Genomic DNA, 27846 nt, shown 5'->3' with positions numbered 1-27846 from the left:
AGAACCTCATTTGGGGACAAAGAGACAACAATGGTCCAGACCATGAAGTCAGATTTCAGGAGGGCCAGTTCAGGTAGGATACCACTCTTAGAGTCCCTGAGAGAGCCCTTAAGTTAAGTGTCTGAGACTAGATTTGAATTCAGGTCCTCCTGACTTCAGGGCTGGTACTCTTTAAACTGCGTTATCTAGCTGCCCCACTAATTGTAATTCTAATGGCTCATAAGCATTCCCCCAAAGTGTTCCATGAGTAATTATTCTAATAATTAAATAAATATACTAATCATTCAGAATGAATAATACTTGTCAAATTTGACAAGGAAATTTCTTTGCAAAAGAATGTAATTCAAATTCTTAGTGATAATACCTTAACTCACATTCCAAGAATTTTAAAGGACTTTGAATTTTTTTCCTACTTAACAATTATAATTCCTTGCAACCTTGGCAACATGTTATCTCCATTTTCAAAAATATAGATGCAGAATTCAAATATTAAAGTTACATAAGTGACTTTAGGCAGCTTGGTCAGTGGCAATGAGAACAATGTATCAAGCTCTGATTCTTTTTATTCTAATTTACGTTTTTTATGTTTGTATCAAATCTACATGTGGATAATAATTTCTCTTTTGTGACTCTAAAAATGGGTACTGGAATTTGCAAAACTTTTAAGTCCTTAGTCCCAGAATCCACCTCCTTCCCCAAACTAAATAATGAATCTTGAGAAGTTAAAAATTTCCTCAAATCTGCAATATATACTTACTACTCACTAGGTTGATTATAGGAGATAACCAAAAATATTCTGGATGAGAAAGTTTAGAACTGTTATGTTCTAGAACATAAAGGCAAATATGCCACAAATTGATTGATTTGAGCTCCCTAAAGAATGGCTATCAACTAAAGAAGATGAAGTTCTTTTTGCTGAATTTGGGTATAGCTACCAAAATAAACAAGTATAATTAAAAAATACAAGTAGGGAGATAAAGGAGTTTGTTTAAAAGCTAAGTATCTACTCGGAGATGTGCAGATTTGGCTGAGGTTCCTGAGTGTCTTGGGTCAATAATGAACTTGACAAAATTGTTCATGCAACTCTAACTTACAATCACTTTTTAAGTGGTCCTCAAAATGTGTAAATAAAATGAAATTGTTTATAACATTAATGTCAAGAATCTTCACAAATATAAAAACAATTTCACGGGTACAACAAAATGCTAAAAAACATTCCTTATAGAAAAATTGAGATGGATAGATAAATCGATAGACAGGCTAACAACATTTCAAATAGATATATACATACATATCGTGGTATGAAGAACAAGACATGGACAAATGTTAAATCTCAAAATAACAAGCAATATAAATGATACTAATTGCCATGCCCTGAACGTTAAAAATTCTTAAAAAAGGATTCTATCCATGTAGTTCAGTATATTTGATAAATGTTTTAGGGAGAGAAATATTTTCCTTATTTTATAGATAGAAGATGACAAGCTTGGGAAATTGTCTGAGAAGCACTGCTGAAAAATAATATATATAGAGAGATCTATATCAGAAAAGAGTTTCAGAGAGAGAGGGTAATCATTTCAGAAAAATAATTCTTATTTATTCATTATCAGTCAGTCAATAAGCACTTACAACAACAACTGTTAGATATTGTGCTAAGTGCTGTTACTGTATAAGTAGATCTTGGGTATTATAAAATTATAAGAATCATTATCATAAGGAAATTAAGAAGTTTCATTTCATTCAGAAATGCTTTGTTTCTTGTCATCATTCTTAATATGAATTTAATTGACATACATATATCTATACATACACACTAAGTATTGTGTTTGTAGAAGTCTTAGGGTTTGCGAAATACAAATTATGAGAGATTCAGGTAAGTCTCTGTATCCCACACTGTCAATTTACACATCTGTCTATTGATACATATTAAGGAGTTACAGATAGATGAAACACACTAACACATCTGCTTGTCCTATGTCTAAGTAATCCCTTGGTAATTAGAATTCAAAGCAATTGAGAGAAAAGTGAATCAAAGAAATATAATGTCAAAAACAAAATAAATCAAATATTTTTTGAAGTATAAAGAAATATATCTTACAATTTGTAACTGTTGTACCATTTCTTCTCGATATGCTAGTTCTCTTTTCATCTGGTCCTGAAAATTATCTGTGGGAGAGAGAGAAATAAAGAAATTAATTAAAATAGCAATACAAAAAATATCATTTTAGTACATTCAAGTCAAAATATCACTGAAGGCATTTTAAAACATGGTCCACTTCTTTGGTATCATTCTTAAAAATTAAACTGAAAATTGTTCTGAGAATTGTTTGTTTGTGATACAATATCACCATAACTAGATCAGTAGCTCTTTGAAGCCTGAGTTGATATTTCCTGCTTTGTTGTATTTTCCAGAGCATCTAGTACTAATCTTCATATACAGTACTCAATATACATTTGTTGCTTGATATATGTGAATTGTGGACCTTTTATATGACTTCCACTGGACTAAGGCATGGACCCCAAGGAGAGACACAGCTTAGGTAGGAGAAAAGCCAAGTCTGAGCTCCATAGTAATAAAAAACATTTAGGTTGAACTAGACTTTATTATTTTATAGTAACAGACTCATGCTAGGTTATACCGCATAGGTAAACCAGATATTGGACATTATCTTGATTCACTGAAAGTCTTAATTCTCAGGAATGGTGAAAACAGTGCCATCGATTCCTGTCTCTGTCTGATTCTTCGATGGAGAAAAGCCACACAAAATTAGACTGATCAGATTCTGAATAGGGGATCCCCAGTGAGATTAGGCATAGCATATAGCTGTGGCCATTCTCTTGTATTCTTCATTGTGTCACAGCAATAATGAATCTTAAGAAATTATCCTAGTTGAGTGTGATGGTACAAGCCTATGACACCTGCTCAGGGAGACTGAGGTTATTTTGATACCTTAAATTCAAGAGTTTTAAGCTACATTAGGGCTAAAGCTAATCAGGTGTCCACCCGAAGTATGGGATCAAGATAAGGAGCCCCTGGGAGTGTGTGTGTGGGTTACTCGGTTGCCTAAGGAAGAGTAAATCAGTCCAAGTCAGACATGGAGTAGGACAAAGTTCCATGCTGATAAAGTAGAAGGATCAGGTATCTGCATTTCTACACTGGGTGAGAAAGGGAGATCTAATCCCAGAAACAAAACAAAATAAACAAAACAAAACAAAAAAATAAAGAAATCAACTTCCTGTATTTGGAAAGTTTCTGGGCTTTTTATAGTAAGAAAATTATTCCTGAATTTCCTCCAAATATTTGTCATAACTGCTCCAATATGATTATTACAAATGTAAGAGCACTTGACTTTTCTTATTTCAAAAAAAGACAAACATGACCTCATTTTCCACTTGAAGATTATCAATGCAATGACCAATCATAACTCCATCAGAATGATGATGAAACATCCTTCCCACCACTTGGGAGAGAAGTGATGGATGACAGGAGCAGAATGAGACATATTTTCAGGCATGACCAATGTGTGGATTTGTTTTGTTTGACTATACTTATTTGTTAAGGGAGGGACTTTATTTTTTATGCAAAGAAAGGGGAGAGGGAATGAGATATAATGATAGAGATAAAAAAACAAAGAAAAGGGCATCAATGAAATCTTTTGAAGACACAAAACAGAGCAAAAAGGAAGGTCAGAAGGAGGCATAGGCAAGCAGAGCATTAAGTATTATGGCATTAAATTTGATACATCCTTTAGAGATTAACTTTCACAGATAGTCCTTCCCCCCCCCCCCCCGTTATCTCTCTCTATATGGAAATAATCATGTTTATTAATTTTTCTTAAGTGCATAATTTTTTTTAAAAAAGGAAATTTGATAAAAAAAAACCCAAAGAACACACAAAAAAAAGCCTTTGGGATAATGATAAAGTCAAAAGCCCTGTGGCATGATGAAATGAATACTGCACCAAGTTCTGGGAGCAAGGGGAAAAGGAAAGAGGAGAAACTGTGATATCCAAGCTAGGGTGGGAGGGTACTAGCACTATGCTTTAGAAACACTGCACACCTCCCACTTTGTCTCCAAAGTTGGCATTATGCTTTCCCCCTGTCCTTGCCCTTTAAATCAGACCTGGGATTTCATTCGTATAGGGATTTCAGGAAAAGAAAACTCTTTTTATCAATGAAAGTCAGTATCTTCTTTTATAGTGATGAGTTCATAATCTTATAATTTTAAATAATTGACTAGATCCCTGAAAGATGAAGTGACTTGACCTGTCTGACATAGTCAAGCATATTTATATTATATTGTTTAGTATTTTTCAAGATAGAAAAGCTATTCAAAGTTGTTAAAAGTGAAAAGATGAGGGTGGGTTTGTGTGTGTGTGTGTGTGTGTGTGTGTGTGTGTGTGTGTGTGTGTGTGTGTTTAAAGCCTTATTCTCTGTTCTTTCTTGGAGTCTAAGGAACAATTTGCTCTGATGTGAGGCAAGGTGAGTTGGGTTAGGGGATAAAATGCCTTGAAACAACTTGTCTAGATTATAAAGCTCCCTTGATGAATCTAGGAAAATAAATGGGAAGGAAGTGACTAATAAACATTACTCAGGACTGTGTAAATGAAAATTAGCATTTATTTGAATTATGGTCTTTGCCCAAAAATAGTGCACTAGCTAGGTCACTTCTCCAGGACATCTGTGATTCCATCACTATACACATCCCCTCCAGGAATGCTGATCTCACTCCTTCCATATCTTAAAGAGATTGCTTCTGGGGGGCAGCTAGATGGTGCAGTTAAATGGTGCAGTGGATAGAGTATCAGCCAAGGAGTCAGGAGGACCTGAGTTCAAATGCAACCTCAGAGACTTAAGACTTACTGGCTATGTGACCTTAGGCAAGTCTCTTAATCATAGTTGTTTAGAAAAACAAACAAATAAAAAACCAAACCAAACAAACAAACAAAAAATGTTGAAACCCAAGCATGTTGTTGTTGAATCATTTCAGTTATGTCTAAATACTTCGGAACCCCATTTAAGGTTTTCTTGCTAAAGATACTGAAGTGGTTTGCCATTTCCTTCTCTAGCTCATTTTGCAGATGAGGAACTCAGGCAAACATGGGTCTTGACTTGGGTATAGATCCAAGTACAGACCCACTATATCAGGACCCTATTCCCCTCCTTTTTTTTTTTATTTAATAGACTCTAGCCCTACCAGTGACTTTAAGTTATACCTTCTCAAATATGCTGGTTGTTTTTTTATTATACCTATTTGGCAAGCCTGATAAGCAACACGCCCCTAACTCAAATCAAGCTATAGTTCCTGTGGTATTTTCCCATTGCTTTGCATATATAAAGTTGTAAAGGAATCATTGATCTCCAAAATCTTCTCTCTCAGCTCCCTACCTCCAGCCTCTATCAGAGTAGATCAGCAAGATCCATCTCCTTAAAGTGTCATTTTAATCATGCCAATTAGTCTCTCTTTAGAAGCCTGCAATGGCTCTCTAAAAACAAACTGCAAATGAAGTCAGCTATTGTTCACAGCTATGACGGAGAGTTAATTCTTAACCAAAAAAGAGAGAGATGATGATGACAAAAGATGAAATAGATAATTTTGATTACATGGAATTGAAAAACTTTTGTATGGACAAAATTAATACAACTAAAGATAAGACAGGGAGAGAAGATGCTGACTAACAGAAATATATTAAAGCTAAAGCTATTTCCTAATAGATAAGTGGTTAAAGGATATGAATAAATAGTTCTCAAAAGGAGAATTGCAAACAATGAAAAACCATATGAAAGAATTGCTCTAATCACTCATAATAAGAGAACACAGATAAAACAGCTCTCAAGTTTCACTTCATCTCCAGAAAACTGGCAGAGATGACAAAAGATAATAGTCAATATTGGAGGTATTGTGGGATGATGAGCACACTAATTAGTTCTGTTGGTGGAGCTGTAGCTCCAAACATTCTGGAAAGCAATCTGGAATTTTATGAAGAAAGGAACTTAAAAATATCTATACCTCTTAGGTTAGCAATTCCATTCCCAAACATATATTTCAAAGAGTTCAATGATGGGGGGAAAAAGGCTTGCTATGTACCAAAATATTTTCGGCTAAATGCTTTGTGATAGCAAAGAATTGGAAACAGAGGAAATGGCCTAACAAGTTGTGGTACATGAAGGTAATAGGATATTATTGTGCTATATAAAATGCTGAACATAATGAATAAAGAGAGGTATGCTTCCCATAATTTCCACAGCCTGAAGTAAGCAGAACTAGACAAACAATATGCACAGTGAATGACAAAACATTAAAGGTTCATTATGTGCTAAGAGCAGAGGATGCAAAATTAAAATAACTACCTTTAAGGAGCTTATATTCTAATAGAGGTAGACAACACATATAGGGGAGTAGTGACTTGTGACAGATGTTTTGGTTTGGAAAAATATAAGTTGGTGAATGGAACCAAAAAGTAAGTAAATTAACCCAACAACTTCAGTGTAAATGAAAAGAATAACAGCAACAAACAATTGAAAAATAATCTTGCAAATTTATAAATACCAAGCTTGTACCTTAATAAGAGATATAAGAAGAAAGCTTTCCCCATTTCTTTGTAGAAGTGTAGGACAATGTGTATGAAATATTGCATCTATCAGACTTTTTCTATATTTGTTAGTTTTTGCCCAACTATTTTTTCTCCCTCTTCTTTTTCATTCTTTGTTATAAAAGATAGTTCTGTAGAACAGAGACTGTGAGTTTTAACACACAGTTAACCTCTCCCTACTCCAAATTTATCTTTTACTACATCCTAACTTGTGCATTCTGTTTTAGTCAAGCACAGCAGCTTACCATCCCTAGCATGACTCATTTAGTATTTATTTTGACATCACCTTGTCATTCTTCCAACCAGAATTGTTTCCCCTCTACCCCACTAATCCATATCCTTTCCCATCCAGAAACATTGCTGACTTGATCAATATTTTTAAAGCAATTTGTTGAAGTTTCACTTCCTCCTTGAAGTCTTCCCAGGTTAACCATTTCTGGCTTTGATCATATCACTACTCTAGGAAATCATTTAGTGTTTATAAGCCACCATGAGTTATGTGAAGAGCATGTGGCTTAGAGGATAGGATGCTGACTTCAGAAGCAAGGAGAACTTGGTTGAAGTCTAATCTCCAATATGCACTGACTTCGTGATCGTGGGCAAATCTCTTAATCTCTTAGATTCCTTAAGCAAGTCTTAAAAAGAAGATGTTAATCAGTAGAAAAAAGATTAGTTGAAGACATTTCCTCATCTGAGGTTCTCTATGCCAATGAAATCACAGATCTTGACCATTTCTATAAATATTTTTATCACTTACACATAGGTTTCTCTCCCCCATTAAAATTTAGTTCCTTAAAGACAAGAATCATGTGTTTGCCTTTCTAAATTCTAAATGCTTTGTACATTGAAGTATAAGTATTTATTTTTGCCCACATTTACCTTAATTTCACATCGGCATTTTCTTCTGAGAATTCATACATTCAGTTCATTTTGGATCATAGACTATCAGCATTGAAGGGATCTTAGCAAGCATCTAGTGCTGTTCCCCTCCCAGTTTGCAAATGAGGGAACAATGTCATAGAGATTGTCTTTCCCAAATCATTCATTTAATAAGGGACATTTAACCAAAAAATATTTAAGAATCTACTACGTGGTAGGCACTGTGCTAAACTGGAATTGGACCCAAGTCTTCTGATTACAAATCCAGCACTTCTAAGGTACATGTGCAGAACATTCCTTAGAGTGTTCATGCAGGGACTTTTATATTTCATATTTATTTAATAAACTAGATTAAATGATTTATGAGGTTCCTTTCAGCTCTCAATCTATGATCTTATGATTCTGTGACATGATTGTTATTCTTCAATAAAATTAAAGGAATAAAACTTAACTAAACTTAATTATTAAAAAAAAATCCCTAAATCCACTGATAGAATACGAAGTTAAAAAAAGGGACATGAAATAACATTTTTTTTCCTGAGAAATTAGAGTGTGGCTGCAGCATACCTAGTCAGTAAACTTAATGTTGCTTCAGTTATATTATGCTTTTATGGAATGATTTTCATATAGTAGACATGTTGAATTAAACTAAATTAAATTCTAAAAGGCCAAGCTTTCCCCACTTCATAATCATGCAGAAAATACAAAAACAAAAACCCAACACTATTCTTATCTCCTTTCACTTTTGACCTTTTTTTATCTGATGCCTCCATTTTCTTGCTACAAGCTTTTTCTTTGACCTTGTCACAATTCAACATCTTCGTTCTAAAAGCCAATGGCTTCTTCATGGTTAAAGGGAAGAGTCATTTAAGTCTTTCATACCCTCATTTATTCTCTCCTTTTTTGTACTTCTTAGAACTTCAATATGGTAACTAATTCAGTTTCTTTTTCTGGAGTGCTAATATAAAGGGGTGCACTCACAATCCCCTCAATGCTGAGATCTTGAATATTTCTTCTTCATAAGGGGCTTCACTTCCCATCAAAGATTCTGAGCCTCTGGGAGCCAGAATGCCAGAGGAAGCTCCTACCCAGCAGAGATACTGAGCAAATCCATTAATCTGTTCTTTGGGGAATTTAAGAGATTGGGAGATTGTTTTACATATGGATAACTTTTGTAGATGTGTATACTTCTTTTCCCCCTGCTGCCATTTTGAAATAATGTAATGGATCTAAATTGAAAAAAATATTAGACAGGTCAAACCTCAGGAAGCCAAAGATAGTAGAGGGCCTGAACCAAAAGTATTCATTTCCTTCAGAGATCTCAAACAGGTCCATCTGGGGAAATTGAATACCTGATATTTAATGGCCTAGATATGTAGTCAAGAACTCCTTGAATCCTTAACTTATTTATCTACTCCTATATTGCTTAGTGTTTAGAGTGATAAATTGAGAAATCTGAGAATAACACGCTTGCCCAAATGTTGTGCTCAATTCTCACAGATCTTAGGAGCTGGGGGCTAATCAACTGGCTCTTTCATGATCTTATTTCTGGAAAACTTTCATCTCTCCTTTGATTATCTCCAGAATACAGAATTACCATCTACTAAAGTGAAAATCCTTCCTTTGATATCTCTTCACAAACTCTTATTCCTATCTACATCCTTTCTCTGCCTCCCTGCCCTCCAATTCTTATCCTCTGAATATTTGCTCCATTGTGCCCTTGACCCATGTTCTAGTCTTTAAAAAAAGTTGAAATCTTTTGTTTTAATATTATCTACCTTTACAATATATCCTAACCTTTCCTCCCTCTTTCAGAGAATCAACCCTTATCATTAAAAATTAGAGAAAAGGGGAAAATGCTCAGAAACATTAACTAACCAAGGCATCTAAATGGCCCAATGGATAAAGCTAGAGCCCTAGACCTGGATTCAGGAAGACCTGAATGTAATGATAATAATAATGATGATGATGATGATGATAATTACTATTATTGTTAATTTTTTAAACTACTTAATCATATGTAATACTTCACATCAATAATGTTGCATCTTTGGGGAAAGAAAACAGGAGGTAGAGTTGTCATCTCATTTGGCCATGGAATGCAATTTTAATCATTTTATTTTTTGTTCTTTATACTTCTTTATAGTGAAATTTTTGTAATCTTTTTATGTATGATATTTTCTTAGATGTGGTTACTTCATTTTGCATCAGATCATATATCTTTCTATGCTTATCTGTATTCTTCATACTGACTGTTTCTTATAGCACAGTGATATTCCATGGCATTTAAAAAATCCAAACTTGTTAAACCAATCCTTGAATTATGAGTTATCTATTTTGTTTCCAATCCTTGACTACTAAAAAAATTGGCTACTATAAATATTATACTGTATTGGAATTTTCCTTTTTATTATTGAATTTTTGAGATGTATGGTTTGGTATATATGTATAGCATGTAATATTTGAATCAAAGGATATGAAATCTTAGAGACTCCTTTCCAGCCTCTAGACAATTGATCAGAAAGAGATTATAAGGAATCTTTTGCTGGCACTAGGTACAGCTGACACTGATTGGCAACTTTATCACAGTTCCAAAATGGGAAAGGAGTTCTTGGAGTCAGTCACAAGATTAAACAAGAAGTTCCAAAGCAAAGGGTACCTTCCTGGATAAAGATCAGACTGCAGATAATATAAGATAATTATATTTACTATACTTAGTCTTAGATCTCTTATTTCTCACATTCTTGTGGTACTGTCCTCTCTAGAAGATGCTATATCTTTGACTATCTTCTTTAGTATTCACTGATCCTTCTTTCATGCAGCTGGTACACTGGGACATGAAAAATAGTTGACCTATTTCTTAGTATTTTTAACTACCTCCAAACTCTATATTTGACACAAATACTCTGCAGTTTCCTTTTTTTTTTTTTAAGTTCATTCTATTCATTTACTCATCCCCATTGAGAACCTTTGGTAACAATCTACTAACCTTCAGGTTTCTTTTCCTCAATTTCTCCCTGGATTTAGCTCCTGGATTATACTCTTCCTCTTCATCCAAACTACTCAGAAAATTCATAACCTTGAAATCATCTTTGATTATTCTTTATTATTTTTCATATTTAATCAATTGCCAAGTTTTTTTGCAGTTATACTGTCTACACTTTCATGAATACCACCCTACTTTAGATGCTGACTTTTTGATTAATTGATATTGACAATAAATGTGATAGAAATTCAGAGAAGGTGAGATCAGTATTGATTCAAGTCCTTGTAAAATTTTATGGAGTTACAAGACCTTGAACTAGTCCTTAAATGTGAAATAAGAACTTACAGAAGGAAAGGAGATACTTTTTCGCAAATGAGGGAGACTTATATATGTCATGTTAACTCCCTTATTAGAAGATAATCTGTTGAGGGTAGATAACTGTTACACTTTTATCTTTGCAACTCAGACCTTAGCAAAGTTCATAGCACATAATAGTTGCTTAATAAATGCTTCTTGATTAGTTGGCTGATAGAGGAAATCACAGAGAAAAAATGGACAATTTTGGTTAAATACAATTAAAATATTTAGGATGAATAAGATTAGTACAATCAGCACAAGAAAGATTGAAACGAGGGGAAAATCTTTAAATCAGATATCTCTGCTAAAAGTCTGATGTTCAAAATATATAGGGACCAGACATAAATATCAAAGATGAAAGGCCATTTCCAATAGATAAATAGAGAGGATATATAAACAAATGGTTTTCAAATGAAGAAATGTATATGAGCATTGACCATGTGGAAAAAATTGCTTCAAATCATTAATAGCAAAAAATTCAAATTAAGATATATTTGAGGTGCAGAGCCAAGATGGTAGATTAGAAGCAACCTAGCTGAATTCTCAAAATTCTGGCCAAAAAAGTTTAAAATAACACTTTAAATCAAATTTTGGAGCAGCAGAGCCAATAAAAGTCCAGGGTGAGATATTTTTTCTGGCCTATGAAAAGTTAGGAGGTGGGCAGGAGAAATATATGACATTGGGATGGAACTTTGTCCAGCCAACACACTCTAGGGGACATCAGTAACAACCACAGTAGAAGAAGCAGCAGCTTCAGGAGCTCTCAGCCCATAGATGGTAAAGGAGTGGGACAACCAATCAGAAAGAGATTATAAGGAATCCTTTTCTGGCACTAGATACAGCTGACACTGATTGGCAACTTTATCATGGTTCCAGTATGGGAAAGGAGTTCTTGGAGTCAGTCACAAGATTAAACAAGAAGTTCCAAAGCAAAGGGTACCTTCCTGGATAAAGATCAGGAGAGCAGTGAATACATCTCTCTCAGTATCATACCATTTTGAAAGCACCAAAAACTTGCAGATCCCCAGAACTAGCCCTGAAAAGAGCAGCATAAAAAGCTCCAAGCTTGGGACAGTGTCTCCTCACCTCTTTGTGAGCAGAATCCAACTTTAACATAAAGTTCAAAGTCAAGAAATAGGATGGGTAAAATGAATAAACAATAGAAAAAGAATTTGACCACAAAAAGTTACTACAGTGGAAGGGAAAACAGAAGACAACAATGTAAAACAGCCTCAGGAAACAATGCTAGCTGGATCCAAGCTCAACAATAATTTCTGGAAGTATTAATGAAAGAGATAAGACTAGTAGAGGGAAAAAATGGGAAAAGAAATGAGAGTGATGCAAAAAAAATTATGAAAAGATAATTAGCAGCTTGGCAAAAAAAAAATAATACCTTAAAAATAGAATTGGCCTAATGGTAAAAGCAGCACAAAAATTCACTGAAGAAAAGAACTCTTTAAAAAAACAGAATTGGCTAAATGGAAAAAAGTGGGACAATATCTCATCCAAGAAAATAACTTGTTAAAAATTAGAATTGAGCAAGTGTAAGTTAATGACTCTGACTCATTAAGAAACAATAAAACAAAGTCAAAAGAATGAAAAAAAATAGGAGAAAGTGTATAATATTTCTTCAGAATAACACTTGACTTGGAAAATAGATCAGAGAGACACAATTTAAGAATTATAAACTACCAGAAAGCCATGATCAAAGAAAGAGCCTAGATATCATATTTCAAGAAATTATCAAGGAAAACTATTCTGATATCTTAGATCCAGAGAGAAAAACAGAAATTGAAAAAATCCACTGATCAAAATGAAAAATTTCTAAAATATTATATAACTAAATTCTAGAGCTCACAGATAAAAGAGAACATACTCAAGAAGCTAGAAAGAAACATTTGAAATAGTATGAAGCCACAGTAATGATATCATAATCTTTAGTGGCTTCCATGTTAAAAGAGCAGAGAGTTTGGAAGATGATATTCTGGAAGGCAAAAGAGCTAGGGTTATAACCAATAATAACTTAACCAGCAAAAACTGAGATAATCATTCAGTGGGAAAAAATCAATACTTAATGAAATAGAAGACTTTCAAGCATTTATAATTAGAAGACCAGAGCTGAATAAACATTTGACATGTAAACACAAGACTCAAAAGAAGCATAAAAAGATAAATATGAAAGAATAATCTTTCTGCTTACATTCCTATATGGGAAGATAAAACATGTAACTCCTAAGAAAATTAGGATAATTATAAGGAGTTTACATAGACAAAAGATATGAATGTAAGTTAATTATGTTGGAATGACCTTCAAAAAAATAGAAGAGCTAAGAAAGATGGAGAAGGGGGGAAGGGAAAGATAGAAAGAGGAAATTTTTCTTACATAAAATAAGCATACAAGGAAGAATTTTTTTGTGGTGGAGGGAAATGGTGGGTGGCAGACAAAATTTGAACCTCATTCTTACTGAAATTGGTTTAAAGATGGAAGTATTCTCTCTCCTCTCAGTTGTTTATAGAAGTATGATTTACATAATAGGGAAATAAGAGGGGTAAAAGATAAGAGAAAGGGACAAATGATCAAAGAGAGGACAGATTAAGGGAGGCAGTGAGTAGAAGCAAAATGGACTTTTGAGGAGGGACAGGATAAAAATGAGAGAGAAGAAATAGTAATCATAACTGTGAATGTGAATGGGATAAACACATAAAATTCAAATGTATAATATAGGATTAAAAAGGAAATTAATTATATTGAAATAAAGACATAAATTTTTCCTATTCAAGAAACATCCCCCTGAAATCTATCCATAGATCCCTTGAAAGGTACTAGCTCTCTATCTTTTACTAAAGTTTTCAAATTCTTTCTATAAAATAGGATTCTTAATCTGGGTCTATGAATTTAAAAACAAGATTTTGAAATTTCAATATTATTTTAATATTAATTTATTTGACTAATTGATTATTTCAATACTAATTGATTTCTTTTGGAATCCTGTATATTATATTTTATGCATTTAAAAACATTAATCAGAGAAGTATATAGGCAAAACCAGGCTGTCACAGGTGAACATGACCAAAAAAAGGTAAAGAATCCCTGCAATAGGAATGCAATTTCCTTGAAATCATAATATTCTAAATGGGAGGAAGAGACTTTAAAAATACTATAATAGCAATCTTGATATCTGCCCTGACATTGGGTATCTTTCGCTGCACAGTGCCATTTTTTGCCCCTTATTCCTGTTACAGCTTTCACTCTTCTTTTACTTTCTTGCTCTGGGAATAGTAATAAAATCAATATTATTGATGTTCTGCAGAGGATATGATAGCCAGGGAGATAGAGAAGTGAATAGAGTGCAAGGCCTGGAGTCAAAGAAATTTAAGTTCAAATCTGGCCTCACACATTTATTAGCTGTGTGATCCTGAGCAAGTCACTTATCCTGTTTGATTCAATTTTCTTGATTGCACAATATGGGTAATAATAGCATTTACTACCCAGGATTGTTGTGAGAATGATAATATTTGTAAAATACTTAGCACAATGCCTGGTACATAGTTAAGTATTTAATAAATTATTCCCTTCTTTTCTCTTTCTCCTCTGACTTCATTCATAATCTCTGTGACTTCCCAGGCCAAAATTTTCTTTCTTGATTACTACTCCCCTACATGGATTTAAATCTGGCCTCAGATACTTCCTAGCTGTGTGACCCTGGGTAAGTCACTTAATCCTATTTGTCTTAATTTTCTCATTTGTAAAATGAGCTGGAGAAGGAAATGGCAGCCACTCCAATATCTTTGCCAAGAAAACTTCAAATGGGTCATGAAGCGTTGAACTCAACTGAAAAATCAATGAAATGAAGAAGATGAGGACTGACCTGCAGAACAAAGGCTTCTGTACTTTCTGTCTTGGGTAGAAGGTATCTTCTTTGTGATATTTTGTCACATCTTAGATTCCACCTCAGCCCTATGTTAATTTCTCCTCCCCAAAAACTTTTAAGACAGACTGAGATATATAGATATGTGTATGTATGAATGTATGTTTGTATTTGCCTATATGTATATATAGTAAAGCTTTCTAAATTGATATTCCCTCCCTGCAGGTTCTTTTCCTCAAAGATTTACTTGTTTTTTTCTTCTTTGCCTTGATATAGATAGGTAGATATCTATCTATCTATCTATAGATATAGATATAGATATATTTAGATCTATACACACATATACATAAAAACACACACATACACACATATATCTATGAAACAGCCCTTCTCCCACCCCTTGATTCCTAATCCTTTTAACCTAAGAACATCTTTTACCCTAAAAAAATCCTTATATGAAACTAGTGTAAGTTCAAAAGCCTTGGACCCAGCTCTGGAAAGCAACTTCTAAATTCAATGTGGACAGTCTCTGAATTTTAATTTTAATGGTTTTTATTTTGTATCCACTCTTCATTATACCTTTACTCATGCTGTGATTCCTGGAATGCCATCTCCTACTAAAACCTCTCACAGGGATTGTCTTATGCTTTCTTGCTTCCCAGATGTGTTCTTTCTTTCTTTTTACTCAGTTTGGTTTTCCCCTCATGCTATTTCAATTGAGTAAATCTAAATCTGTCAGCCAGCCTTATGGCCCCTCACCTTCTGTTAAAGAGCACATAATACACATTTGCTATTTTAATCAGGGATAAAATTGACTGCTCTTTTGTGGTATGTCTAAACCACCTATAATTCAAACTTGGGCACATACATGCCACTTCCTTGGTCAGTGGAATATGATGCAGATGAAAAAAGAGTGCATTTTATGTGGCTTAATTGGAGTGTTTATATACATGGTGATGACAGAGTATTCATTTTAGTGCAGTTCAAAAGGATAAATGATAAGCTTGAATTGAAACTGGCAAGTGTTATTATATGATTTTCTTAAAAAAAAAAAACCACTACCTTGCAAATACTTTGCATTATCTGAGTTAATAAGGATAATCATGCAAAAAGCTACAAATTGTTTAATTACTCAAAAATAAGCAACATCTTTTTTTTTAACCAAATGAAATAAATTGTGCCAATACTGATTTCATGGGGAAATAGGTAGACACATGTGAGGGATCAAAAGACAATTGAGTTCACTGTATGTAGAAGTCCAAAACAGAAATATGATATTAAGCCATTTTGATAACTATGTCAACATCTCCTCTTACAGGGATAAATTACTGATTTTTATTTGTCCTTAAATGATAGATTTATTCAATGTCATTCAATGTGTTTTTTTTCTGATGAATTAAAAAAAATCTAGTCCAGGCTTCCTTTAAAATGTATTTTTTTTTTTTTTGTGATGTAGACATCTGACCTAAGTCAGCAAACCTGAGATCAAGTCCTAGTTACATCATTTTCCAGCTTTATGACCTTGGGCAAGCCCAAGATTTTACTCATCCTCAAGAGCGACTGGTTATTCTCTTTTCCTTTCTGTTGATCAGTCTATCTATATTACTATACACCCTGCCTGACTCTTGAGTTCCACCTATCTTCCTCTACTGTCATTGGAATTCCCAAACCACATTTCTCCTCCCAGAGCCAAAAGGGGGAAAAGATGGCTAATTAACTTCTAGCAGCTTTCCTTCCCTAACTTGTTTTTTCTTCACCATTAAGTTATTTTGCCCCTTCTTTTTGCTCAGTCTCTATTAAGTTTCAGTGGTTACTACATTATTCAGTTTTTGTGAAGCTGGTGTAATTCCAGACTGAGGGAAGTCTTGCAGTTGCAATGAAAGTGACACTCAAGGTCTAGGACCTTCATAGTTGGAGCATGAGTAGTATCAGGACTAATGAAAACTTCTTTTCTGTGTCATTTTACTGCTTAACTTGTAAGAGTTTACCAACTCTAGTTTTGTGATACTTAACAACGACCAAAGTCTATAATGGAAGTGGGAGGAAGGTTGATAATAAAATTCTAAAAAACCCAAAATGACAAAAACCTCCTCACAGACTGATTTAATTTCACATGACTACACATTAAAATATAAATATGGACTATGATATCCCTGCATGAGGTTGTACAATGGTCAGTGGTGGAGCCAGAGTTGGAACCTACATCCTCTGACCTCCAATCCAGCATGCTTTCCCCTTTGCCAAACAACCTCCAAAGAAACCTTAGTTATGGAATATTAGGAATTATCAGGAAAACAAAGAAATAAAAATGATTTCTTACTGAACACTGGAAAAGATGCATTTCCTTTTAACACTTGGAATTCTTGTTCTAGTCGCCTCCGTAAGTCTATTTGTTCAAACAAAACCTTCTGAAGTTCTTCTAATAAAGAAAAAAGAAGAGTCATTTGACTAATCTTTACAAATAACCCTCCAGAGAACTGTTCTATATGGCAATTTATTATTATAAGACAAAATATTTTACCAGTTTAAAAAGTGTTGCACAGACACAGGATGGATTTTGTGCAGAAATCCATGAATATAAATCAATGTAATGTATTATTTTAAAGTATTATATTACAGTGTCATGTATTGATTGATATGTATGCATTAATCTCAATTATATCCACCCAATGGTCCATATATTATTCATATGTTGCTTGTCAAGTTTAAAATATGGTGCAGAGCAAAAATATCCTCCTATTATCTCTATAATCTTTTAAAACTATGAAGTTTTATGGAATTAAAATTTTTTTTACCTTTTCCCATATTTTCTACATCCTTTTTGAGTGAATGCGGTGAATTGGTTTCTTGTGTGTGTTCACCTTAATAAAAGGAAGAAAAATGTTATCAAAAACCAAATTATTTCCTGATAGTTTTGCTTTTCATTTTCTTTGAAAATCTTTTTAAAAGACTTATTTAACAATAAATGCTGCATTAGAAATATGCAGAGTCAAATGTTGCCCTCATTTACTTGTATAGTTTTTTCATTTGAAACCATTAGAAATAAGGGAAAAAATGAGGACAGATTTTAACCTCTGAGTGACATCTCAGTGGTTGAAATTCTTGTCTTTACCTTTCATTCATGGCCTTATTTAAAAAGCTTTGTTATATTTTCAGCTGGTTAAATACTAGGACCAGAGGAGGAGTAAAACCAACTCTTGATTTGAAAAATCAAAATGACTTATTTTGGATTGGATTTTAAAAATCCAAAACAACCAATTTTGAAAAAACTTGCAGAAATAGAGTCAAAATTCTTTACCCAAATCTGTGGGTATACAGAATTGGGATTGTGTTGGTACACAAGTTCATAGTCTATGCATGCTTATGCCATAATAGTAACAACTGACATATATATGATACCTTAAGGTTTCTAAGGGCTTTACAAATATGATCTCATTTGCATATTATTATAGGGATACTACTCCTTACAGAAACAGTAGATTCTGAAACAATAGAAATATATGATAAAGAAAGAACAGAATGGGCAAGTTTCTTTTTCTTTTTGATCTATCCAAATCTTAAGTATTGAGAAAAAATAATAAGAGGGGAGACTTGAGATGTGAGTGGGAGAGAACTTTTAAAGCCAGAAGTTTTTATCTAGTGATAAGTTAAAAAAACAATTAAATCATCATATGATATTTATTGCTAAGTATATAACTATATTCCAGCTGTTTGTCCATAGCCATTTATTTTTAACCAAAAAAACAAAACCTTTAATACAAAAAACTTGTACAATATGAACTAGATTGTACTTGTGCTTATTTTCCTGATTATGTATTAAATAAGAGGATGTATGATAGCTATGGAAAAATATTGATTTTTAGTCACAAACTTCATCAACATAATTTAGAACATCTAACGAAAGCTGAAAAATTCAATTATTCAGATAACCAGATAATTCCAATTTTTAGTTTTCTTTCACAAAACTAATTGGATTTTTCACTTTCATTTGGAAGTCTAAGTGTTATGTAGCCATATGATCATAAGATTTAAAATAGTTCTTCTTTCTCAATCCTATCTGATGGTCATCTTGTGGACTCCCATTCTTTCAAATACTGTCTCTATATAGATGAATTCTAAGTCTACAATTCCAGGCATGGAATTTCTGTGAATTTCAGATTTACATATCTGACTATCGCAGGAACTTTTAACTTGGATTTTGAACTTATTTTTTAAAATACACATATTTTGATAATTGCATCTCCAAAACAATTGGTTTCCTTTGTAATCTTATGTATTTTATTTTATGTATTTAAAAACCTTATTCTGAGAAGGGGTTCACCAGACTGCCAATGGGGCGGGGAGTCTGTGATACAAAATCCTTCTGGATTAGAGGATCACAGTTCTAGACTTCAGAGGTCATCTGGTCTAAACTTCTCATTTTATAGATGAGGAAATCAGGCCCAAATATATTAAGTTATATACCTTGGGCCACATAGGCAGTATCAGAGGTGCATATTGAACTTAGATTCCCTGACTCTGGGAACTTACGTTATATCATGGCCATCTCAAACTTAATGTGTCCTAAATCAAGCTTATGATTTGTCCTCTAAGTCTATGGCCATTTATGATTTCCCTATTTTAATCTGTGACACCAGTCTCTCTTCCATGTTTATAACTTTGTCATCTTTAACTCTTTCCTGTCCCTCATCACTCATCAATAATCAATTACATCCCCAAAGTAGCTCCTCTTTATTCCAGTGGTTGCTAAATTGGTACTGGTTCCTACTCTGATAGTTCTTCTCTCCCCTTCTACCCTCTCCTGTTCTTTTCTTTTCTATTCTTACCTCTTTTCTTTTTCCTCTCTTTCTCTCCTCCCTCTCTTCTTCTCTCCTTCTTTCCCCTCCCCTTTCCTTGCCTCTCCTTTCTCTAGAACCTAATAACTGCCACCAGAATTATCTACTCTATACATAACTCTAGCTATTTTAATTCTTTTTCTCAAAGTCTTCAGTGGTAATTAGTAGACAGAATAACTACAAAAGTACAAGTGGAAAGAACAATAGAACAGGAGGGAACTTGCTATAATGATAATGAACAAAATTGGCTTTGAAACAAGCTGAGAAATTATATCTTCTTCCTCCTTTCATTGGAGAGGTGGAGGATGACAAGTGTGGAATTCTGCATACATTGTCAAACATGGAAAAGCAAGTCTTTACTTGTGAGTATGGAGAGGGAAGCATAGCATTATAGAATCATAGGGTAACAGATCAAAAGTTAGAAAGAAGCTTAGAGTCATTTGGTCCAATCCACACATTTTACAAATAAGAAGACTGAAGCTCAGATTGGTTATATGACTTACCCAAGATCATAAGTAAGCATCAGAGTGATATAGAAACAAAATGATCCAACAACAATAACAACAAACAACCAAAAAACCCTGTCCAGTAACTTTCCATTGATTCATGAACAAAATTAAAAAAACAAAACTTTTGCCTTTTATAACAACAATCACAACAGCAACAACAACAATCCTGTCTTTCTAGTCTTATCCAATACTCTTCTGTGACATGAACTTTATGCTTCAGAAAAACTGATACTTTGTAACTTCCAAGCCTTTCCTCATCTAGTTTCTCATAGTCATGCCTTTATTCACATCCCTATCCTCAGAATGTCCTTCTTTTGTTTCTTTGCCTATCGGGTTTAACTCATTTTTTAATGATTCAACTCAGATGGTATCATCTCCATGAAGTTTTTTCCATTCCTGGGCTGGTTACACTTTCTTCCTCAAGCCTCAGCTAGAATTTTGTTTTTCACCTCCCTGGTACATTTATCATCAGATATTTAACTCAATACAATCCAATAACTCTTTATAAAGTGATTAATATGTTCTAGGCACTATTCGAGGCATAGTTGGAAATACAAAGGCAAAAATGAAATAGATCTTGGCAGTCAAAGAATTTACATTATATCAGAAGAATACAAATGTAAAAAAGATAAGTGAATACAAAGTAATTTGAGGAGAGAGAACTAACAACTTGGGGGAAAAATGAAGGACCGTATTAGTGCTGAACCTGAAAGAGAGCTAAAAGATAAAGCTGGGGAGGAAACCTTTTTTTCCTCCTATCCAGAAAATTTCCCCTTGTACCAAACATATACAAAAAGTTCAACAAAGGACTAACAAAAGCAACATCTATTTTTTGGTCCTATGAGTAATATAGAGAACTTATGTGAAGAAGTCTAAGAAGCTGTGAAAGCTATGAGAATTGACTAGAGATTTCATGAAGGGTAAAATTATGAAATGTAATTAAGTGGGACCTCAGTGGTAGATGCATTTAAATGTGAGGATAGGAAATGTATATTTTAACCAAAATATAATAGGGAGTCATTGAAGACTTTTGACCAAGGACATTACAAGGTCACTTCTCTGCCTTGGGAAGATTATGTGCTTGATTATGTGTGAGATGGATGTGATGAGGACCTGATTGGGAAGATTTACATTTAGGAAGTATTTTGGAAGTACATTTACAAGGTGTTACAACTTACTTGGTGTTGGAATGAGAAAAAAAGGAAGAATAAAGGGTTATTTGAAAGTTGTGAGCCTGTATGACTGAAGGAATGAGAACTTTAAAATATCTCCATGAGAGTAAAGATCTTGTTTTAACTAAACTTCGTACTCTGCCTCTTATAGAGTAGGTACTTAGTAAATGTTCATGGACCAAATTCATGTTCATCACTGCTAAACTTCTTATTTTTTTAAAGGATAGTGCGGATAGGCGAGATTTCATCAGACTGTATGAAATAACAGGCAGAAACTTGACTTCATAGTCAGGAAGACCTCATTTCAAGTCTTGTCCTCTCAGGTCCTCAGGCATCCTTCTAAGACTATAAGTTTCAGAATCATTGCAGAGCTTCACTGATAGAGTGATTTGCCTTCCTGGAAATTCTCTACACAATTGAAATATAGCTTTGGGCCAAAAAAAAAAAAACCCAGAAAAAAGTAAAAAAGAGAAAAACCCATCCCTCAAAAGAAACAAACAAATTCTTCCTCATTATTTCTGCAACCTATGTTCTTGTTGGCATGGTATAGAATTATAACTTTTAAGAATACTGACAGATACAACCAGAGCTGAGGTACAAATACAAATGTATTTGGTTGAGGACATGTTTGGTTGAGGTACAAGATGAAGAAAAAGTCAAATGCTTGTTCAATTATAATAAATGCCGTAAAGGAATATCCCATCTTTGAGGACTACCTCATCACATAAAGACCAAGGACTTATATCTATTTAGGGGAAAAGGAAAAGGTTCCCCCTCATTTTCTCACCAACTGTAAAAATAACAGTGGTATCTTTTAAAGTCCATTCTTTCTAAATAAATGGCAAAGCAAAATATGAGGCATCATATCTTTGATGTCTTTTTCTCTGTCTTTCATATGTTTTTAAATCTTACTTAGTTTCCTTCTCTATACAACACAAAAATAATAAGGAACTATCTGTGAAGAATTTTAAGCTTCTGATAGAATTCCAAGGTATAGTGCTCTGCATATGATGCATTATGAATATTTATTTAAATGAATTGAATTTTATAAATTCCACTGATTATGTATATATGTAATACACATGCAAATTAATGCATATCTGCAAGTGCATAGAATGCATGATATTAACACTTAGAATTAGATATACCTGCCCATGGAATATAATTCACATGTGCTTGATGCACAAATGAAAGTATTTCTCTATAACTTAAGCACTAGTTTTCACTGTATTTAGTTTTAATGAGGAATTTTATTCTTCGAAAACTATATTTGAGTCATCATCTTCTATCTGCACTCTCAAATGAGATGTAGTATACACATCCTTGTAATATCTTTAAGCGCTATATAAATGGAAACTCTTATTATTAGAACCAATATCCCTATTGGTCATGGGATATGTATTCTGTGTACCATTTCTTTTAAAGCAATATACTTCAATAAAAGAATTAAATTTGAGAATTTAAATAGAATGTTTTCAGAAAAACCATTTCCTTTTCTATTCATACCTAGTGCTCTATGTGGATATGAATACAACTGACTACTTAACTGGCAAATGGAAACTGAAGCATATGCACTGATAATACTAATTTCTGTTTTTCATGATACTTCATGAAAGCTTTATTTTGCATCAGTATCTATTTCATGTTAATATGTCTCTGCTCCTTCTGGGTAAAATCTGCCATTACAGTGCTCAGAAGATTCAGATATTTCTGTTACAAGAGGATTTTTTAAAAAATGGTTGAACTTTTGATAAATATACCCAAGCAAGCTTCTTCTACTGCACTTTGTATGTGTTTTACTGGACCTTTGTCTTTCTGCATATTTTCAAACAGTGGAAACCAGATTGTTAACTGTGGTTAAAAATGACCTCTGGGAGCTTGGATTTGTTTATTCACTAGTACTGCTAATGTTTTCCATATGGTTAAAAAAAATCCCAGAAGACATTAGTTTAATATTACATTAAAAAAAACATACTTGATTTAACTGATAGTGCACATGGAATATTTGTAAGCATTTCAGTAGTTAGATGAAATTTAAAGTGTCAAATTAGTGAAAGCTTAGGTTGGGGGGCCATTCACAAATTAAAATGTTTATTCTCCCCTTTCATTCCTTTAAAAAGAATTCTGAAAGGAAAATAAAATGCTCAGATATATTAAATTACATTTGAAAAACTAATTACATAGGCTAATAAGAGGGTTGATGATTTATAATGGCAATAACATTTTTCTTTAGAGGCCTGTTTTGAAATATGACCCAAGAAATACTCTAGAAAAATCAGTTTAATACTCTAAACTTTGAAATGAATGAAACATTTTTAGGATATAATATACACTGCATAAAGTAGTGTCTACTGGTTATTTTTACTTAAGAGTACAGCTTCACCAACAGAGAAAACTTACATTTTTACTGTGCTGTTTAACTGGCTTATACCTTTTATATATATATATATATATTTTTAGAGAATGCATCTTAAGAATGCAAATTCTACTCAGCCAAAGTGTAGATGCCAGCATCATTCTACAGCAGGAAAGCCCCAAAGTTGTCAAATGCAATACTAGAGAGAGGTAAGCTATGGGCTAGAAATTCGAAAGCATAGTTCTCAGCTTTTCTACCATTTCTGCTGTTCCCCATTAAATGGTGATAGAATATTCTCCATTAATGCTTCAATCTCACTTCCATGGATGTCCTAATTAGATTAGATCCTGGAAATGTAAGAGGTGTTGGAGGAAAGAGATAAATGTCATCTGTAAATCACAAAAATCCTTGTAAACCAGGTGTAAACCAGGAGCAAAGTAAATATAAAGAAGAAATTGACACCCTTCCAAGTAACAGAATTTTCTTTGTTGGTGCTGCCTTTAAAGAATCCACGCTGAGACACATGGAGATACATTGATTTTCCCAGAGTCCTAGAGTTAATAGTGTCAGAGACATAATTTGAACCCAGGTTTTCCTGCCTGTTTTATTCCTATTGATAAACTGTCATTTATTGCTTTCCAATAGCTTTTTTCATGTTAACTTTGTCTTATGAACTGAATTATCAGTTTCTTGAGGATAAGAATTTCTCTTGTATTCTCCATAGTGCCTAGAAAGGACAGTACTAAGCACATAATAGGCACTCAAGAAACACTTACTGAACTGAATTGAATTTTTTCCTAGCATATAACAGAAATATTAATGAATGACATATATCATTCATTCCAATTCAGCAAACAAGATTCTGGAATACTGCCTCATTCTCATGATCTTGCTTGCTTTCTACAAGCAATGTTTGTGATCTGTCTGTACATTTTAATGAAATCTTAGCCTGCATTTTCACTTTCTCCATAAAACACTTCCTGTTTCACTGGAGAATGGCTAAACTCAAGAGTTTTATTCCCATATTATATGTGAACAAACATTTCTTCAAGCAAACAAAATGAAAACAAGGTTTCAATTCATAAACTTTCATTTCTTTCTTATAATATTAATGTCATAATTATAGAGCTTCTCTTGTAACAATTAAATGATTGGTCAAGTGACTTACAAACTCCTTTACAATTTACAATTGTTTGTGGTCTTTGTATTCCTAATCACTAGCATAATGCTTTGAATCTATCAGGAGGTAGAAAAGAGTTCTAGATTTGGGGTCCAGAAGACCTACACACTAGTCACATCATCCAGAGAAAGTAACTCCTCTCCTATGTGAAACAAAGATAATAGCATCTACTTCATAAGATTGTTGTTAGGATTAAATGAGATAATGCATGTAAAAATCTTTGTAACCCTTAAAAGAGACAAGGACGGGATTTAGTATTTCATTAGTATGTGAAATATACTAATGGGTGAGGAAAATGCCTTCTATCAATGCAGGTCAGCTCTTTCTCTATGATTTTTAATTTTAGATGGTTGCCTGGGGCACACTTAAATATAAAACTTAGAGTACTAAATAAATGTAAGTTATGATTTTTTGTTGTGTGAATTGGTAGAGATGGCATTAGAACTGAGGTCTCCTGACATTAAAGTCAGTGTATCATTTCTTGACTAGACTAATTCTGACTTTTGGTTGAAACTGGTTTCACTCTATTACTAATTTTTACTTGTCTACAAAACTTTTGCTATCAGAGATCCTTGTTTCTTAAAATCTCTCTCCACCAACCTAATACTTTATCTTCTCACTGATCCATATTTCTTCTACTAAGCTCGTTCTGGTTCATGCCGGATTTATATTTGGTCACAGAGAAAAAAAATGTAATATATATATACACACACACATGTATATTCACATAATAAAATGGGAATAAAAAAAGAAGTAATTTTTTCCTTTAGGCTATGTCCATTAAAAAGCTCAATATCTAAGATGATCAAAAAAAAAAATTCAGTCATCTATCTACATGTTTGTAAATAAACGTCCACATCTGATATTCTATAGGTGAAATTAATTAGAAATTAATTAGAATTAGATACTAATATCATATACCATGGCCTAAGAGGAAGATCTAAGATGAAAAGGAAAAAAAGGAATCAAAAATGGTCTCCACATCCGCCACCCATTCTTTCCTTTCTACTCCATCACTGTCTTTGAGAAGCCATCCTAATTCCTTTCATCAGAAAGCAATATGCTATAGTTGAAAGATCTGAATTTGGGAGATCTGAGATATATTTTAGTTCAAGCCCTGCTATTGACTGATTATGTAACTTGGAGCAAGTCACTTATCTTCTTTTTCTTCTTTTTTTTTAGCATAGTTTCTTTTAGCATTGACATTTTATGATTTTTATGTTCGGCTTCAGCCTAAAACTACATCTTATCTCTATCATTGAAACATTGGAGGATTTCTATGGAGTCATTACAAAAAGAGAAATACTTCTGAACTGTCTAGTGAACTGGAATATTAATAATAATCTTGATTTAATCTAGTTTCTGGAATAGATAATTTAAAAAAAATTAAATGGAAAATGTATTTGGTTGAGGACAGAGATTAATTTACCTATTATAGGTAGGTGGCACAGTGGATATAGAGTTAGCAAGACCTGAGTTTAGAAACACTTCAAAATTGTGTGACTTTGGGCCTGTCATTTACCATCTGTTTTAGTTTCCTCAGCTGAAAATGGTATTAATAACAGAATCTATCTTCCAAGGTTGTTATGAGGATAAAATGAGACTTTGTAACCCTTAAGTGATACAGAAATGCATTCTGCCACTACTGTTATTACTACTAGTAGTACTAATAAGCTGTATTTTCATATAATAGAGCCAAGAATTTTCTAAAATTCAGGATAAGATATGATTCATGAAGGATTTAAAAAACAATAATGTTGCCTTGATTTAAAAAAAAATCAGTTCCACAAAGTGGGACTTTAACATATTATTTTTCCTCTTTCAGTGGGGACATGGATTTTTGCTCATTTCTTAGTGTTGAATCCTATCTCAGACTCTTTCCTGTGATGTCCTACAGACAGATCACAGGAAAAGAAAATCAATATTGTTATATCTATGACATGCTAAAGGATGAACTAACTGAATATTAAGTCTATTTAGCTTAAAAGAAGAAAAACAAGATTAAGTAATACCTATGGAATTTATGGTGAATTAGAAGTTATGCCAAACTTTGCAATCTATATATGATCAAAATTTATTGCTGGTTTCATACACATAGTTTTTTGAATTTGTATGTCAAATATCTTTGTTTAGTATGTCTCAAGTCTCTCTAGAATCCTCTTAAATTTGAGAAATGTTGTCATTTGTGATGCTGTGAATACTAAAAGTTTCTACTAGAGAGTTTTGTATTTCCCTGTCCTCTTTAACTGGACTGAGTGTTTGAAAATCAAGTAGTAGAAATGGGAAATTTTAATAAGCTAAAACAAATTTCTTCTATGATGACCCTAAACACAAAAGAGAATATTGACAAAATCACAATTAGGTTGAAGGAATTTGAAGTGCATTACAGGCATTATCTAACCTCATAATGCCTAAGTGAACCAAAAGTGAGAGACATTATCGTCCCATCTTATGGATGTATAACTTGTCCAAAGATATTTAGCAATTAAGAGACTTAGAATCCAGTCCTCCTAGTCATTTTTTAAAAGAAACATATTGTTTTAAACATATTGTTTTCCAATGAAGAGTTAGAGGAAAATGGAAACCTGTCATCCTCTTTGTATTCATGCAAAATTTTATGTATTCCTATTGCTTTCAGAAATTAATCTCTAAGATCCTAAAAGACAACTATTATAAATTAATTTGAATGAAAATGTAATCTAATAGATCCAGTGGACCCTTAACTAGCCTTGGAATTAGGAAGACCTGAATTCAAGTTTCATCTTTGATGCATAATGGCTAATCTCCCAGGTAAATCTCTAAAATTATAAATTGCTAAAATAAGGGTCCATATTGGTAAAGGAAATTTCCTCACCCCAAGCTGTCTATACCAATAAAATAAAAATTTCATAATTTATATATCTATATCTATCTATCTAATATATATATAGTGTTGGAATTCCCATTATGAAAGAATTGTCCATAAGACAGTGCACCTCTACTGGGACTTGTTTCCTTGACTTTTGGCAGCCATGGGGTCTTTCATGCTTTATCATTGCAGTTTTAAATAATTTGACATTAAAATGAAAGGTATTCATAACAGTGATATTAAAAACAATCTGATATTAGACA

General features: G+C 33.2%; 1 protein-coding gene across 1 annotated transcript in view; it reads right to left on the bottom strand.

Moving 5' to 3' along the window:
• The window catches only part of SKOR2 (SKI family transcriptional corepressor 2), a 54538-nt gene that overhangs the window by 18711 nt on the left and 7981 nt on the right, over nucleotides 1-27846 (bottom strand). The window contains exons 4-6 of the mRNA XM_031945977.1: nucleotides 17479-17544; nucleotides 17004-17102; nucleotides 2099-2166 (exon numbers count right to left, since the gene is read on the bottom strand). Of these exons, the coding sequence (XP_031801837.1) occupies nucleotides 2099-2166; nucleotides 17004-17102; nucleotides 17479-17544 (233 nt within the window). The remainder of the gene's footprint in view (nucleotides 1-2098; nucleotides 2167-17003; nucleotides 17103-17478; nucleotides 17545-27846) is intronic.

This window comes from Sarcophilus harrisii, chromosome 1 (genome assembly GCF_902635505.1).
Source record: "Sarcophilus harrisii chromosome 1, mSarHar1.11, whole genome shotgun sequence".
NCBI classification, from domain to species: Eukaryota; Metazoa; Chordata; class Mammalia; order Dasyuromorphia; family Dasyuridae; genus Sarcophilus; species Sarcophilus harrisii.
This window is presented reverse-complemented; position numbering and strand designations above follow the sequence as displayed.